This window comes from Chamaea fasciata, unplaced genomic scaffold, assembly GCF_029207755.1.
Source record: "Chamaea fasciata isolate MVZ Bird 193981 ecotype frontalis unplaced genomic scaffold, bChaFas1.0.hap1 SCAF_1, whole genome shotgun sequence".
NCBI lineage: Eukaryota > Metazoa > Chordata > Aves > Passeriformes > Sylviidae > Chamaea > Chamaea fasciata.
The window spans coordinates 124903755-124917914 of NW_027094086.1; the positions used below are offsets into that span (position 1 = coordinate 124903755).

At 35.4% G+C, this 14160-nt stretch overlaps 1 protein-coding gene across 12 annotated transcripts in view; it reads left to right on the plus strand.

The window, feature by feature from the left end:
* DGKB (diacylglycerol kinase beta) overlaps positions 1-14160 on the plus strand; it is a 408855-nt gene that overhangs the window by 168201 nt on the left and 226494 nt on the right. For all 12 annotated transcript variants that reach the window (XM_066196511.1, XM_066196492.1, XM_066196528.1 and 9 more), the window contains 4 exons: positions 6036-6153; positions 8887-8975; positions 9056-9172; positions 13272-13370. In XM_066196511.1, coding sequence (XP_066052608.1) covers positions 6036-6153; positions 8887-8975; positions 9056-9172; positions 13272-13370 — 423 coding nt within the window. The remainder of the gene's footprint in view (positions 1-6035; positions 6154-8886; positions 8976-9055; positions 9173-13271; positions 13371-14160) is intronic.

The window sequence follows — 14160 nt, forward strand, 5'->3', positions numbered from 1 at the left end:
GTTCTGTTTGCTCCTAAGATTTGATTTTGGAGTTGTTGTGAAGGTAAACTTTAGAAATACAGATTTCTATTTCTGAGAATGTTCCAGGATAGAAATGACATATTTAATTTTTTGGTGCTTTTGAAGGCAGTTGATGTTCTAAACAAACAATTTGCGTACAAGATAAGGAATTCAAATAAGGACTTAATTAGTTCTTTTTTCGGTAGGGATTCTGAGATAGATGCATGTACTGTTTAGCCTTTTGTTTTAGAACAAAAGATCTTGAAATTGTATACATGTATAACCCATTTGTAATTACAACATTGGGTGGCTACTCTTTTTTCCAATTAGCAGTGTCTAAATGTGTTCTATATGGCATCTACTGAAACCTTTGTTGTTAAGACAAAGTAGTTCTTACTCTGAAGTTTAGTTGTTCCAATTTCATGGATTTATTTTTCAAGAAATTCTCTCATGTAAAGTGACAATTCTGTGAAAAAAATATTAACTATGTAGGAAATTGTTATTTGTGTGGTTTAATTTTTAGTAATAAATGTATGAGGTATTTTTTTCCTGAGTGTCACACGTCAGTCTGGAGTTTTCACAGTTCTCATCAACTTTCCCAAGTTATTTCTACATCTTAAGGCAGTAGTTTCCCACTACAAAACAAATTGGACCGAGACATCCCTGCAGTACTCGTGACTGTTTTTGGAAAATGGTCTATTGCACATTAGTGACCACTAGGCTATTTACTCTACTTCTCCACGGTAGAAGTCTTTGAAATTTCTGACATTTTTATTTGCTTCTGCATTAACTTAAATGGATTAACATTGTAAGAGAAGGTGGAGAGTTAACTCATTCACTCTCCCAGCATCTCTTAATTTTTTTTTTTTTGTAATCTGTGCACAAAAGGCTTCTTAATGATGGGTTTTGTCAGCCATAAACATTGGACTCTGCTCTTTGGTAGGTGTTGTACGATATTATTCCACCATGATTTGATAGAAGCACTTGATTTCTCTTTTAAAATAATTGCATGCCAGATATTTGGTGTCTCTTTTCCTGTAACAAATGATGACTATCACCTCTGTCAGTGATTACACGAAAAGGAAGTATAAACTGCAAGTTCATAAGTGCTCGTGTTTAAAGAAATCCTGTATTTTCGGGAAGTATTTTATTCCCTCTCCACTGGCCACTAGATGTCACGGTTGCACTGTACCTGGTACTGAGCAGTTGCTGTATAGCTGCCCTAAGGTGAGAGAAGTTTAAAACCAGTAAGTGCTTCATAAAGTCATCAGTAATTTGAAATAAGGCAAATACGCCTTTCTTTTGAAACACTAATTTTAACTTTCAACCAAGTTCACCTTTTAAATCAAGTAAAATTTTGATGCGACAAATATTTGTGTTGAATTGAGACTATGTTTCAATTAAATTATGGGGATGTACTCTTAAAATTTTACTTTGGATCCTTAAACAGCAAATATTATGCGATTGTACTCAAATAATTTTAAAAGCAACTTTCAAACTCTTTTAAGTGTGGGATGGAATGTTTCAGTGGGAGTCCACACTTAGGAATAGTGCTTATTTCGTGTATGTTGCATTATTGTTGCCATACTTTTTGAGTTGTATGTTAAAATGGAACCAAACTAGAGACTTGCAAATACGTGCCGGTCCGGAGTGGGATCTGTTATACCACGAGTAATCCCTTCAGGCCGGAGCTTGAAATGACTGCTCAACATCTGGGCAGTTTCATAGGCTTCTATTTCTTTTGTTCAGCGAGGAAGAAGGGCAGTCAGGCCTTTTATTGTCGTGAGTGACATTTCTGTAAGCCCTTTCTGAAGTGTGAGTTTTCTGAAAGGCCGAAGTTCCGGTGCACCGTGCGCTATCTCCAAACGCGCAGAGTGCAAACTGGAGTCCCCCGAGCTGTAGCTCGCTCCCTTTCTGCCAGCTGGTTCCCGGCTGGCAGCAGGCTCCCGGGAAGGGATAAAAGGAGCTGTTTTGCCAGTCTGCTTTGGCGGCAGGGCCCGCAGAGGGCGCGGCGGCCCTGCCGAGGGGAGGCTGCGGTGGCGGGGCCGGGGCTCTGCGTTGGCTCCCGCTGCCCTGCGGGGACTCCGCAAATGCCTTTCCCTACTACAGTCCCGCGTGTCCTTTTGTCTCCAGGTTGAAAAAAGCCCAGGAAAAGTCAGGAGTAACTAATCCCTTTTGTTGTATCAGGTGTAAAATAAACGGTGTTTCATGCAGGTATACAGATTTACCATTATTTACAATTTAATTTCTGCAGCAGCGAAGTCTCTGCAGATGACAGATGGTGACAGATTTTGGACAGGGAAACTCCATACTGTGACTATTTATGTAGCTTTTTAGAACCGTTAAATTTTCCCTCTTGTGCTCCCTTTTCTGTTTTTGGATGAGTGTATGGATTAAGGCTGTGGAAGATTTTTGTTCTGTTTTGATTTCTCAAACACACACGCAGACACACACACACACACACGGAGTATCTCAGAAATTAGAAGTGAGGAGCCCCCCCCAAATCATATGTCCCTTGAGTCAGGTTACTCCCTCTCCACTTGACCAAGAACAGACTTTTAAAACCGTTTCTTCTCAGAGCAAATCGAACGAAACAAAACATGAAATGAATTCTTTGCTAAGAGCCAACCAAAGGAGTATAGAATGTAACTATATTTGTTTTAAACTGTGTTTGCTGCATAGTTTAATGGAAACTCTTCTCACCTTCCCGCTGACTAAACAATACCTAAAAATCAGTAATAGAATTGCCTTGAACAAGTCAAGTAAGTGTTTTTAAAATAAAGGGAATCAAAATAATCAGTGAAAGAATTACAGCTACTCTGTAACAGCCTTCTCACTTGGATGCTTGTTACTAAGTCTTCTCATAGAGAAAATCTGAATACTCTGGTATTTTCAACACTCTGTAGCTATTTTAAGAGGGCATGTTTGCTGGGATCAAAATTTATTAGTGATTTCATTACCTTTTTTAAGTCTCAAAATCTTGAAGATCTCTTTGTCTACCTTACAGACAAATATCTAAAAAACTGACATAAATTAATATTAAACTAGGTTAGGGATGCGTAGCTAAAGTTTGTGATAGCATAAAATTTTCCACTTGTTCTAAGGCTGGCTCTTTTATGGTTGACTTGCTTTTTAAGGTCAGGTAGTTTTGGCAATCAAATCCATGGTAGCAGGGTCAGGACCATGAGTTAAGAGAGCCGTTGTTAACAAATAAATGTTACTGTTGTCATTATGTTTTAAAGTCTGGGTATGACATATGGAGGCTTGATTTTCAGTGATGTGTATAATGAAGTGAGGAAGAGATTTTTACTGTACCTGCCCTGCTTTGAGATCGTCTTAATGTCTATTTGTTTTTAAACTCTTTTCTCAGGATATGGAAGCAAAATGAGTTGATGTCAGTAAATGCACTGATGTGTCAGAATTGTGGATTTTATTCATACTTAAAGACTTGCATTGAGGTGGCTTTGTTTCATATTATGTCTTTTTTTTTCCCTCTTGGCAGTGTTTTAAAAAGTTATGTGCATGCATAATAATATGCAGCACTTTATTGCTTCTTTTTGGCAGTGCACAAGAGCAAAAATTAAATTTGCTACTTTCCAAAAGTGCATTGTGTTTATGTAATGGATTTGCATCAGTTGCAGTCTGTAACACGGCTAAGTGTTTTAATTGGCAGAACACCCACATCAAGACTTGTTTGTTTTTCTGATAAGGAAAATGCCAGCTAAGTTAGACCATATGTTCTGTTCAAATAAGATGCGATGTATTCACAAATAATGGTCATTCTTTAAAAATAAAATTAAAATGAAAAAGTAATACAAAATTAATGTGGAAGAGAGGCAAGTTCATGCATAATTTTGAATTTCTGTTAATTTTCATAAACAACAAGTATTTTGCTAAGGAAGGCTGGTCAGCTCAAATTTTAAGTGCTTGTGGTTTATGACTGTATGTGTTGATGACCTGGGTGACATTAAAATTGAAGTGTACATTGTTTGCTGTTTTTTTCTCAGAAGGATTTACATGGCCTTGGTAGTTTAATGAATAATTGCCTACTTTGAGAAAACTTGAAATTCACGTACTATATTCTAGTTTAACAATACATCAAAAATGTGTGGAATATGGTAGTAAGATGGGAAGAAAAATAGAAGTTAGAGAGCTCTGTTTAATGGAATACATCCTCTTCAGCTGCCAGTCATGAAGGAGCTTGACAGGCTTCTAGTGCTTCACAGCTGCAGAATCTATTTCTGCTTCTTCAGGGGAAATTGGAAAACTTCCACACTCTTTGCCAGCCTGAGAATCCCACATTAGGCATCTGCTGTGCTTTTGCTGCAGAAAGGGGACCCTGACATTGCCCAGCTGTCAGAGATGGCATTTGAACTCCTGCTGGTAATATTGGGGGAGCTATTACTTGTGCTCTGATCCTGATATCTTACTAGAGGGAAAAAAAAAATGGACTTCAGGTTTTTTGTTTCTAGGTAACTTGTAGGAAATATTCAAAGCTGCGTCCTGGCTTAGACTCAGCCTTGAGCCAAACATTCTTAATTTGTTGGAGTGCTGATTTTGCTTCAGGATTTTTCTTTTTGCCCACAAGGGTGACTAAGTCTTCATTGTATTTGACTTGTATTAACTTCTAACTCCAAGAACATAGCAATACTGATTTTTAATTTTTATTTTTGTTATAACTCATACAGTATATGCTAATACAGGACAAAACTAAATTTTTATTAAAATTTATGCTCACCAACATATGCTGACTATTCTCATCAGTGAAAACCATCATATTATTGAAGATCTAGTCAGCAATATTGCATGTATGTGATGACAAGTAATAGTAGTTTGATGTGAGAAATGAGAAACTTGATAAGAACCAGCTGTTGATGTGGTTTCTGAGAAACAGAGATTGGTGTGACTTTAGCTATATGGCAGTTACTTTTTTGGCAATGACATGACCAAGAAGACAACAGAGTTTCTGCAATACACAGGGAAGCAGGTGATGGGCATTAACTGCCTGTGTTCCATTGGATGTTATATTTTGTAAAAGAGAAATTAATTAAAAAAAAATCTAGTGAAATTACATTAGGTTCATCTAGTTTTTTTAGAAACAAAACCTCTGATGATTTTAGAAAGAAAAAAGCCTGATGGCCAGTATTTCCAAGTGGCCAGGAATTTAGAGAACTATTTTAACATCTGTACCAACTGCACATTATTTTGTAAACCTTTAAAAAACAGGGAGGCCTCAGAATCATTCCATTAAGAAAGAAGAGGAGAATCATCCAACAGAAAGCGTAGTTTCATAAAAATAAATGATTTCATAATATTTTAGAGTTTCACGTAAATTACAGAGGGCCTGTAAGTAGTAAGTGCCAGTGAGTTGATCTATTTATTCATGAAAGATTTGAGTATACTGCAACAGCTGACTGAAAAATTTGGCCTTAAATGTAAGGAATTCCATTTTTGGAGAAGAGGTCTAAGATGATCTCACCCTTAAATACATGGGTTTTGATAGATAATTGGCAGTATAGATGAACTTCATTTAAGGCTGGGAATAGTTATTGTGGTGTGGTTAGTTTTCCTGTTTCACATATATTCATATATGTAACTAATTCTGACAGTAGTTAAGAATATCTATGTGGTTTTAGAAAACACTTTCTACTGTTTTTTTTGGGGAGTTTTACCTTCTGACCTGCAGCACCATTATTTTTTGGATTATTCTAGAAAAAAATAATTTTTAATACTAGTTGTAATTTAATATCAGCCTAGATACGTTGATATCATTTTGTTGCAGTGGTAACAGCAGCCTGGTGACTTTTTCTTGGTTGTTTTCAAAACACATGAATGTCCATGAGCTGCTGAAGAATTTTTTATTATCTCATTGCCTGTGTATTTAGAATGATTATGCTGTGATCTGGTGCAGAGTCTTAAATGAAGTAACAGCTTGTCTTTTATTTTCTTGAGTCAATCTCCAATTTTTATTGGCACTTGTATATTTCACTGTTTATTTTATTAAGTGAAATTTGTTTCTTTTATGTCCTGTGCAGAATGTGAAAGATGATGGGCAGCATGTATGGAGACTGAAACACTTCAACAAGCCTGCCTACTGTAATCTTTGTTTGAACATGCTGATCGGAGTAGGCAAGCAAGGTCTCTGCTGTTCTTGTGAGTATAAGTATTTCAGTGTCGATTTGCTTACACGTCTGTTCCTAGAAAGGTTGTTCTTGCTGTATAACAAAGAACTAGTAGCTTCCCCTTACAAAACCACTTCCACCACAGTAGTGTCTCACCCTCCACTTCTCTGCTTGGGTGCCCATGACTCTTTTTTTAATTTTTCAGGCTATTTGACTTTAAAATGTGTTATTTGAGGGAGTTTCCTGCTTTCAAAGGGTTATCACTCTTAGTTCCCTTTGGATTCTGTTGCTCTTTTTCTTTTACTGCTATTGTTTTTTTGTTTTTTATTAGAGAGTATCAGGCTTAAGTTTATACTTTTGTTACTCCTCTTTTGTTTTTATTAATACTTGTACAATAGGCATCAACTTGACAAACATCTAAGTCCCATGTTTATTGATTCAGATTTTGCACAGAATTGTTGTTTTGTTAATTGTGAAGGTGAAAATCCCAGTTTTCCAGAAATCAAGTTTCTGCAACAGTTCTAAAGTCTTGTATAGTTACTTGTTTTGTAGTCATCTCAATCCATGTGTTAGCTGATTACAGATTTTAAGAAAAGGAATGCAGAAAATCTACTGCATCTAATTTGACCTTCGTTAGGCTATTAGATGCAGTTACTACCTGTCAGTTCCTTCCTTGAGCTGTATCTATGTATTTTCTAATCATCTGTTAATCTGTGTTTGAGCACTTAACATGTCTCTTGAGAAACCAAGGCTTGCTGAAAGATACCTTGTTTCCATTTGAAAGTTTCCAGAAATGGATGATCCACATCATTCTTTTGTGGTGTGTTCAATGATTCATCATTTTATTTTAAGACTTTTTTTCTGATTTGAATGTGTCTTGTAGCTGGTTCCAATGATTGATTCATGTTATGCTCTACTCCATTAGATTAATGAGATCTTTCCTACACAACTGTGTTCTTCTCATGATGATACCAAGTCACCTTTCATTTTGGTTTTTGGTAAAATAATCGGTTTCTTATTGTAACTGACTTCTACTGTTTTTGGTATGAAAGATAGCCCCTCACAGGTGATGAAGATCTTTCTGCCTGTACAGTTCTATTGATTTTATTTGAGATTAGTCTGAATGAATGCGGGTTTTGAATTGACCATTTCTCTCCTCTGGGGGCCACAGACCTCTCTGAAATATAATTTGGATGTAAATCCTTGTATGCATTTTCATATCATACAATTTCATTCACCATCCTATGAAATGGGAAAGATAAATTCATTAAAATTCAAACAATTAGAAATTACATAACTTGATATTAATAAATGCTTATGACAGTAACTGGAATATATACGTAAAATACTGATTTGACTATTAGGTCTTGAAATGTTGCATTCTTTAATATTCTTTTTTGTCAGACTTCTATTGTGAAGAAATAAGACCCATATATGTTGGAAAGAGAGTTCTATTGAGCAAATCCCTTGCAATGTTGATCACCTTCCATAGTTATCAGAAATGGGTAGACCAGTTACATACACTGTCCCAAAAAGACCTGCCTTGCAAGATCTGTAAATTTTTTCTGCTGCAATGTGTCTTTTGAGAATGTATTTATTATTGTGCTTGGCATTTATTTTGTGAGAGCAGTGATCTCAGAGTATCTGAAGAACATGCTCCTTTCAATTACTTCATGCAGCAAGAGGCATGAGTCTACTTGCAAAACTATTCCACTATTTCCTTATTTAGCTTTTTCTCCAGTATATTTTCAAAGCATTGCTATAGATTTCATTATTTGCATTTTAGATTGTGTGGGAGGAAAAAAAAGTAAAAGGGGGGAACCACAGGGGTCCTCACCATCCCTCCATGGTCCAATCAACAATGTTACTCCCTGCAGTTTGTCTGATTAATGGCTGCGCCTCCCACTGGGTTTGTGTAATAGGTGCAAGCAAGGTGTTTAGAAGTACTTTGTGCTTAATTGCTCTCGAGGTCAAAAGCCTGAGACATATACCATGCAGGGAGAAATTCATTCTCAGTTTTTAATAGTTGACTCTATTCAAGGCAGGCATAAGCTGTAGCATTATTTCCTCATCTTTGCACAGTTGTATCATTGAAGTCAGGAGAGCTTTGCATTGTACCCTGCATTGTATGTTTTCCAAATGCTGCTAGCATGATCTTTACAGACCTGGTCAGCAATAGCAGTTACCTAAAACATGTTGGAGGGCTTAGGGAAAAAGAAAAAGCTTCTCAGGAGTTAGTATTTTGTAAAACAAGAGTCAAAGTTATGGTGATTATGTGGAATACATGAAAACAACTGCTATTCAAAAATGGACTAATCAGCCATTTCTGATTTCTAAATCAGTGGTAGGAGCAATGTAAATTCATAGGCTTTTATTTTTGCACTTGCCAGCAGCTCTCACGCCTGTAGTTCGTAAAATGTACGTTTCTTCCCACTAGCAAATGACACAAGCCATTTGGAAGTCACCAATTTGTCTTTAATATTTTTGTCATTTGGGAATTATTGTGAAAAAATTTAGTAAGGTCTGATTTAATTAAGCATTTCCTGTTATGCAATGATAGTGCATTCTTGGATTTCTCACTTGCATAATATTTCCTGTTCTAATTGGCCTTTTGTATTACATGCGAAAAGCAGTCTAGTTTGAGTTTTCATTGACTGATTGGATTGATTATTTAGAGATGACATGCTGGTAATGTTATTTGTTTCAAAGAAATGTAGTGAGAAACACCATTGCCTCAACATCTAATAACGTGTCTTTTTTTCAGTTTGCAAGTATACGGTCCATGAACGCTGTGTCTCCAGAGCTCCCGCATCTTGCATCAAAACATATGTGAAGTCTAAAAAGAATACTGATGTAAGTTGGGGGTAACATTAACTTTGCCATGTACCTGTTAATTTTGTAACTCTATGTATATCCACGTTTTTATTTTGCAGGTAATGCACCATTTTTGGGTAGAAGGAAACTGTCCAACAAAATGTGATAAGTGTCACAAAACTATTAAGTGTTACCAAGGCTTGACTGGACTTCACTGTGTTTGGTGTCAGATTACAGTGAGTATACTATAGTAAAACCTTTCACACAGGTTTGAGAGATAAAAATCATTGAATGTCTTTCTGTAGCCTCATAATCTGGAATGTGCCATTCAGTTTAAGTCATCAGCAATGACTACTGTGTGTTTAAGGAATGGTATATGCAGAGTATTCTTAGGACGTCTTAATTGTGGCGAGAAAATATGCTTATTTCATGTTATGAAATGCTTATTTCAGTATGTCATGAAGCAAATTGCTTCATGACAATATCCACATGAAAATAACGTGTGTCACTCAAGAGCAGAATTCCAAATCTACACTACAGAAAGATTACGAAAGAGTTTTCAGTACCAGGCAAAATCAAGATCACTGTGACACTAGGTCTAATTGGTGATGTACTGACAGGCAAATGAATTTGAGGACATCTAGCAGGATACTGTGATTCCAAGTATCTGGGCGTAATAGCAGAGACAAGTTGATAATGTACTAATCTGTGCACCAACTCAAATATATACAACTTTTGTACGCTCCTTATTCAGCAGGAACCGGTAACTGGAACTAATGACATTCAGGGAACACTGCCCTTATAAGTGAGATCTTCATGCTAGAAAGAGCAATGCCAGTATTTCTGTTTCTAGCCAGGGCAGGATTTAAATCTAAAAGGGGAGAGATTTCAGCCTTCTTCATGTGTATTTGCTGGTTTTGCTGATATCATTATTATTATTGTTACGGAACAGCAGTTGTTTGTTCAATGCTTTAAATAATAATATGAGACTGAGGCATTAGTGAATGTTTGTTTTAAACGTACAAGTTTGGATGTTTTATGACATATTTTCTTAACATAAGAATACAAAATATGAAACATTGTCAAAGAAAATAGATCCAGGATGCTTTCAGTGATAAGCTGTTATGATTACTTAAAAAACAATATTTTAGAAGAAAGCAAATATGTAGTCCAGATTGCTGTCAAAATTTGGATAATTTATGTAAAGAGTAAAACAGCCAATCCAAAATGTTTTGCTTGTAGATAATTAAACTTAGGCAATGGCTATATGTGTTTACCAAGAAAAATAAGAGTGTTCTGCTGTAGATGTAGAAGTGTTTACACCTGTCTAATATGTGTATATCATTCAAGAAACATATATTTTGTAACTTATATTGACTTCTAAAGTCAAAGGAAGTTGCAAATTCTGTCTTTCCTCAGTAGAAATTATTTCCACATTAATTCATGTGGATCTGGACCGTATTTGAAGTTGTACATCAAGATTCAGAGGATCTTCATTACCAACTGCTATTCACTGAGGAAGTACTAAAGAATTATTTATAATTTAAATCACTCTAAAGAAAAATGCTAAATTGTTGTGAAAATATCGTGGGTGCTTGTGTCCTTCTTTAAATGCCTACATAAGCTCTCAAGGTTCCAATTAAAATTGGGTGTGTGTTTTTTGACAGCTGAAATTGAAAATGTTGACACTAAAGTTTACAATTTTTCAGTTTATTTCCATCAGTAATTTGAAGGGGTTTTTTTAATGGTGATTTTGTATTTTCAAATAAATTTAATAGTATTTTATTTTTTAATAGATTCAGATGTGAATTAGACACAAGTGAGGAATGAGTATTTTTAAATACTGCAAAATTCCTATTTACTTGAAATTCTCTGCATTTGATATATTCTATTTCAACAACTTCATTTTCTAATAGTAACACCTTTATTACAGAAAAAACATGTTTTAAATTTCTAATAGATGCATGTTTTTTGAATGGATATTCTGAGGTTATATAATAATCACATTGTTCATGTGTTTTTCAACTCTTTGTACTGCACATTTTCAGCTTATAATCGAAGGGGATGCTCTTTATTACAGAAATAATTCTGAGCCTCTTTCATGCATTTTAAGTGTATCTGTCCTTACAACTTAATAAGGTCACTTCTGATGTCAAATAACTGACTCAAGTCCCAAAACTTAGATGTGTTTCTCACTAAGGAGGCTTGATACACTGACTTCTCAGCCACGTCCATGATCTCTCTTCCATATAATTTGTAGTGTTCAACCATGGTCGTGTAAAGTTTTTTCCCCTCATCTTCAAACTCCAGCAAATACACTTTTTCCTTTGCAGGTTTGAGAGGTCATGTTCTACAAGAGATAGGTTTAGTATAAGGGAGTTTTGGGGAAATGTATTTAAAACCTGCTGAAATACAGAGGTTTTTGAGAGGCACGCATATTATTTTATTTCTTTGTGTCAAAGTGTCATTTTCATGAAAGCTACATTTCTTCTACCTTTTCTGTTATTTGCTATGTGCCAGTTCTGTTGTCAGAGATCAGCAGAGACTAATAAGAAGATTAAGCTATATTTTCATAGATAACTTAGCACGCCACTGAGTAGCAAAGCTGCTAATTACCACTGAATGTGTGAAGATACTTTTATTTGATGTAGCATGGCCTGGTGTGCATTAATTATGGTACAAGTAGCCTTTCCACTGAGGCAGAGAATTAGCATGACAAATGATTTAGATTACAGGGCTACCAAAATACCCTCACAATAAGGCTTTAATACTCAGAGTAAATCGAAACTCTTTAGACTTTTATTTTCTGTTGCTAAGTAACTGCCTTAAAAGGTAACTTTGCAGTGTAAACGAATATGGACAAGGCTAATATTAGGTCCCATTCAGTTCAAAATTCAGAAATGGCATGTCAAAATTAACTGTACCAGATAATTTTATGAAGACCATATTACCAGTAAAGTCTATATACATCAGCAATTGGTACAATTACATTGTAATTTTGATAGAGTTCATATGAATTGAACTATTTGAGGGAAAATGAGTCAGTCACTGGAAAAACATGATTTACAGATGCAGGTATTGAACTACAGGTTTTGTAACAGCTTTGGAACCCGTTGAACTAATGCTGTATGCTGCCTGTTATACTAGATAAATCACTTGTTAATAAGATTTTTACCTCACACCTCCTGATAATTATTAGCCTGATTATTTTTTCTTTATTGTAAGTATACATATCTTTTCAAAAATGTCCATCTCCGTGGGACATGGATGCTATCTGAACAACTTAATGCATTTTATTGAATCTGTACAGAGATAAAAATGCAGAATAATTTAGGAAAAGACCTTTAGGATCATTGAGACCAGAAAAAGAAACTTCCACAAAATTTTACAATAATAAGTTTATTTTATTCTGACTATCTCTAATGATATTGCGAAGTATACCAATTAAATGTGAATGCTTTGCTTGATCCAAGAACACAACTGTGCCTTTGTACTGCGTGGCTGAATATTTAGAGTCATTTGAATTGAGTTAAATTCTAAATTATGAACAAGAACTCTTGATTGCTAATGCAAAATATTTAATCATTTATCATTACTTGTTACCGTTTTATGTTCCTGTTATATGCACATTTGTCTATTCAGCCTCTGTAACAAAATGGAAGTCAGCCAATGCTCTTCCTGTCAGCAGACCTGAGGATATTCTTTCCATGTTTTCAGAGTAGAAAGCTATTGTCATTGCTTTCAAGAAAACTGGATGAATTCTAAGCGTGAATTAGAAAAAAGGAGAGTAATTCCAATTCCTCAGCAGTCAGTGGAAGCCCAAAAACTGATTCAACCAAGACCAAAATTTACTTAATGAAGCTTGACATAGGATATTCCTGTGTTCTTCTCTTATATTTGAATCTGTAGTAGCTATCAGCTTCAGGAAGGAAGCAGAGTTACGCCAACAGTGACAAAATCTGCCTTGAATTACTCACTAGTAGTAGAACAGAAGTTTCTGGCTCAGTGCAAGAAGCTCTTTTCTGAAATGAAGATTTTGGTCACTAGTAACAGAATGCTGCTGTTGCTGTACTGCTGTGCAATGTTCTTCTTTTGTGTGCTGATCCACACATACAATTTCCAGACTGAAAAATACTTTAATCCATCATTCTTCACTTTAATAAATATAAATCTCTTAATTTTGTCCATCCTAGGGAGATTTCCACTGCAGTGTGTTTTGTTTTCCTTCCAGCACTTTAGTAATAATTAGGTTATTGAAACTTACCCGATTCTAGGATGCCCATGCTGTAATGGCAAAATGTGTAAGTTAAATCTTCATTTTCTATCTTCATGTAGTTGCATAACAAATGTGCTTCACATCTGAAACCTGAATGTGACTGTGGATCTTTGAAGGACCATATTTTACCACCTACATCAATCTGCCCGGTAGTATTGGTGAGTTGTCTGTATGTTAATTTCAGATGTAATCCTCTCTCATATACAGCATTAAAATGCTGCTGGGACTGGCTGTCAGGTGTTTGCTAAATTCACAGGACTGTGTGAACCTTAAACACAATGGGAAATCCTGGCTGATGGGTTTATAGGCATAAGTGTGTTTTAGCCTCTGCATATTGCATTTTCCTTCATGTGAGAATGAACTTTCTGTAGGGTTTATTATACCTGAAGCTGACTCAGGTTTTATCACTTATTCAGACTGTACTTACCAGAAACTGTATAGGCAGAACACTTCTACATTTTACATCTTTTATAGATCCGACTTCCCAGAATAATGAAGTTATTCTTATGGGCAGTTTTTGCTTGGGATGCATGTTGTATATCTGCAATGCTGAGGTCTCCGATCTAAGCCGGAGGTTACCTAGAATGATGACACTGGTCTTGCAGTAAGCTATGCATCAACATTATGGTATATTTTATTCTGCTGTCGTGGACAGTAAATTTCTCTGTCCACAAAAACAATAACTCAATTCAATGAAAATAAAAATGCATGCTATGTGTAAGTTGTATAGAAAAGAGCTGACCATTTTATCATTAAAAAAGAGCTTGAGAATTAACTTATGTATTCACGTATTAAATTGGATATTTTATGCTGATGAAAGTCATAGCATCATCATATTTGTAAGAGAACAGATGAGTGGTCTGCTTTAAATATATTTCATAGTAAGTGTAAGAAATGCTTGAACTTAAGAAAGTGTAAATTATTGAGATGAGGCAAAAAAAAAAGAAA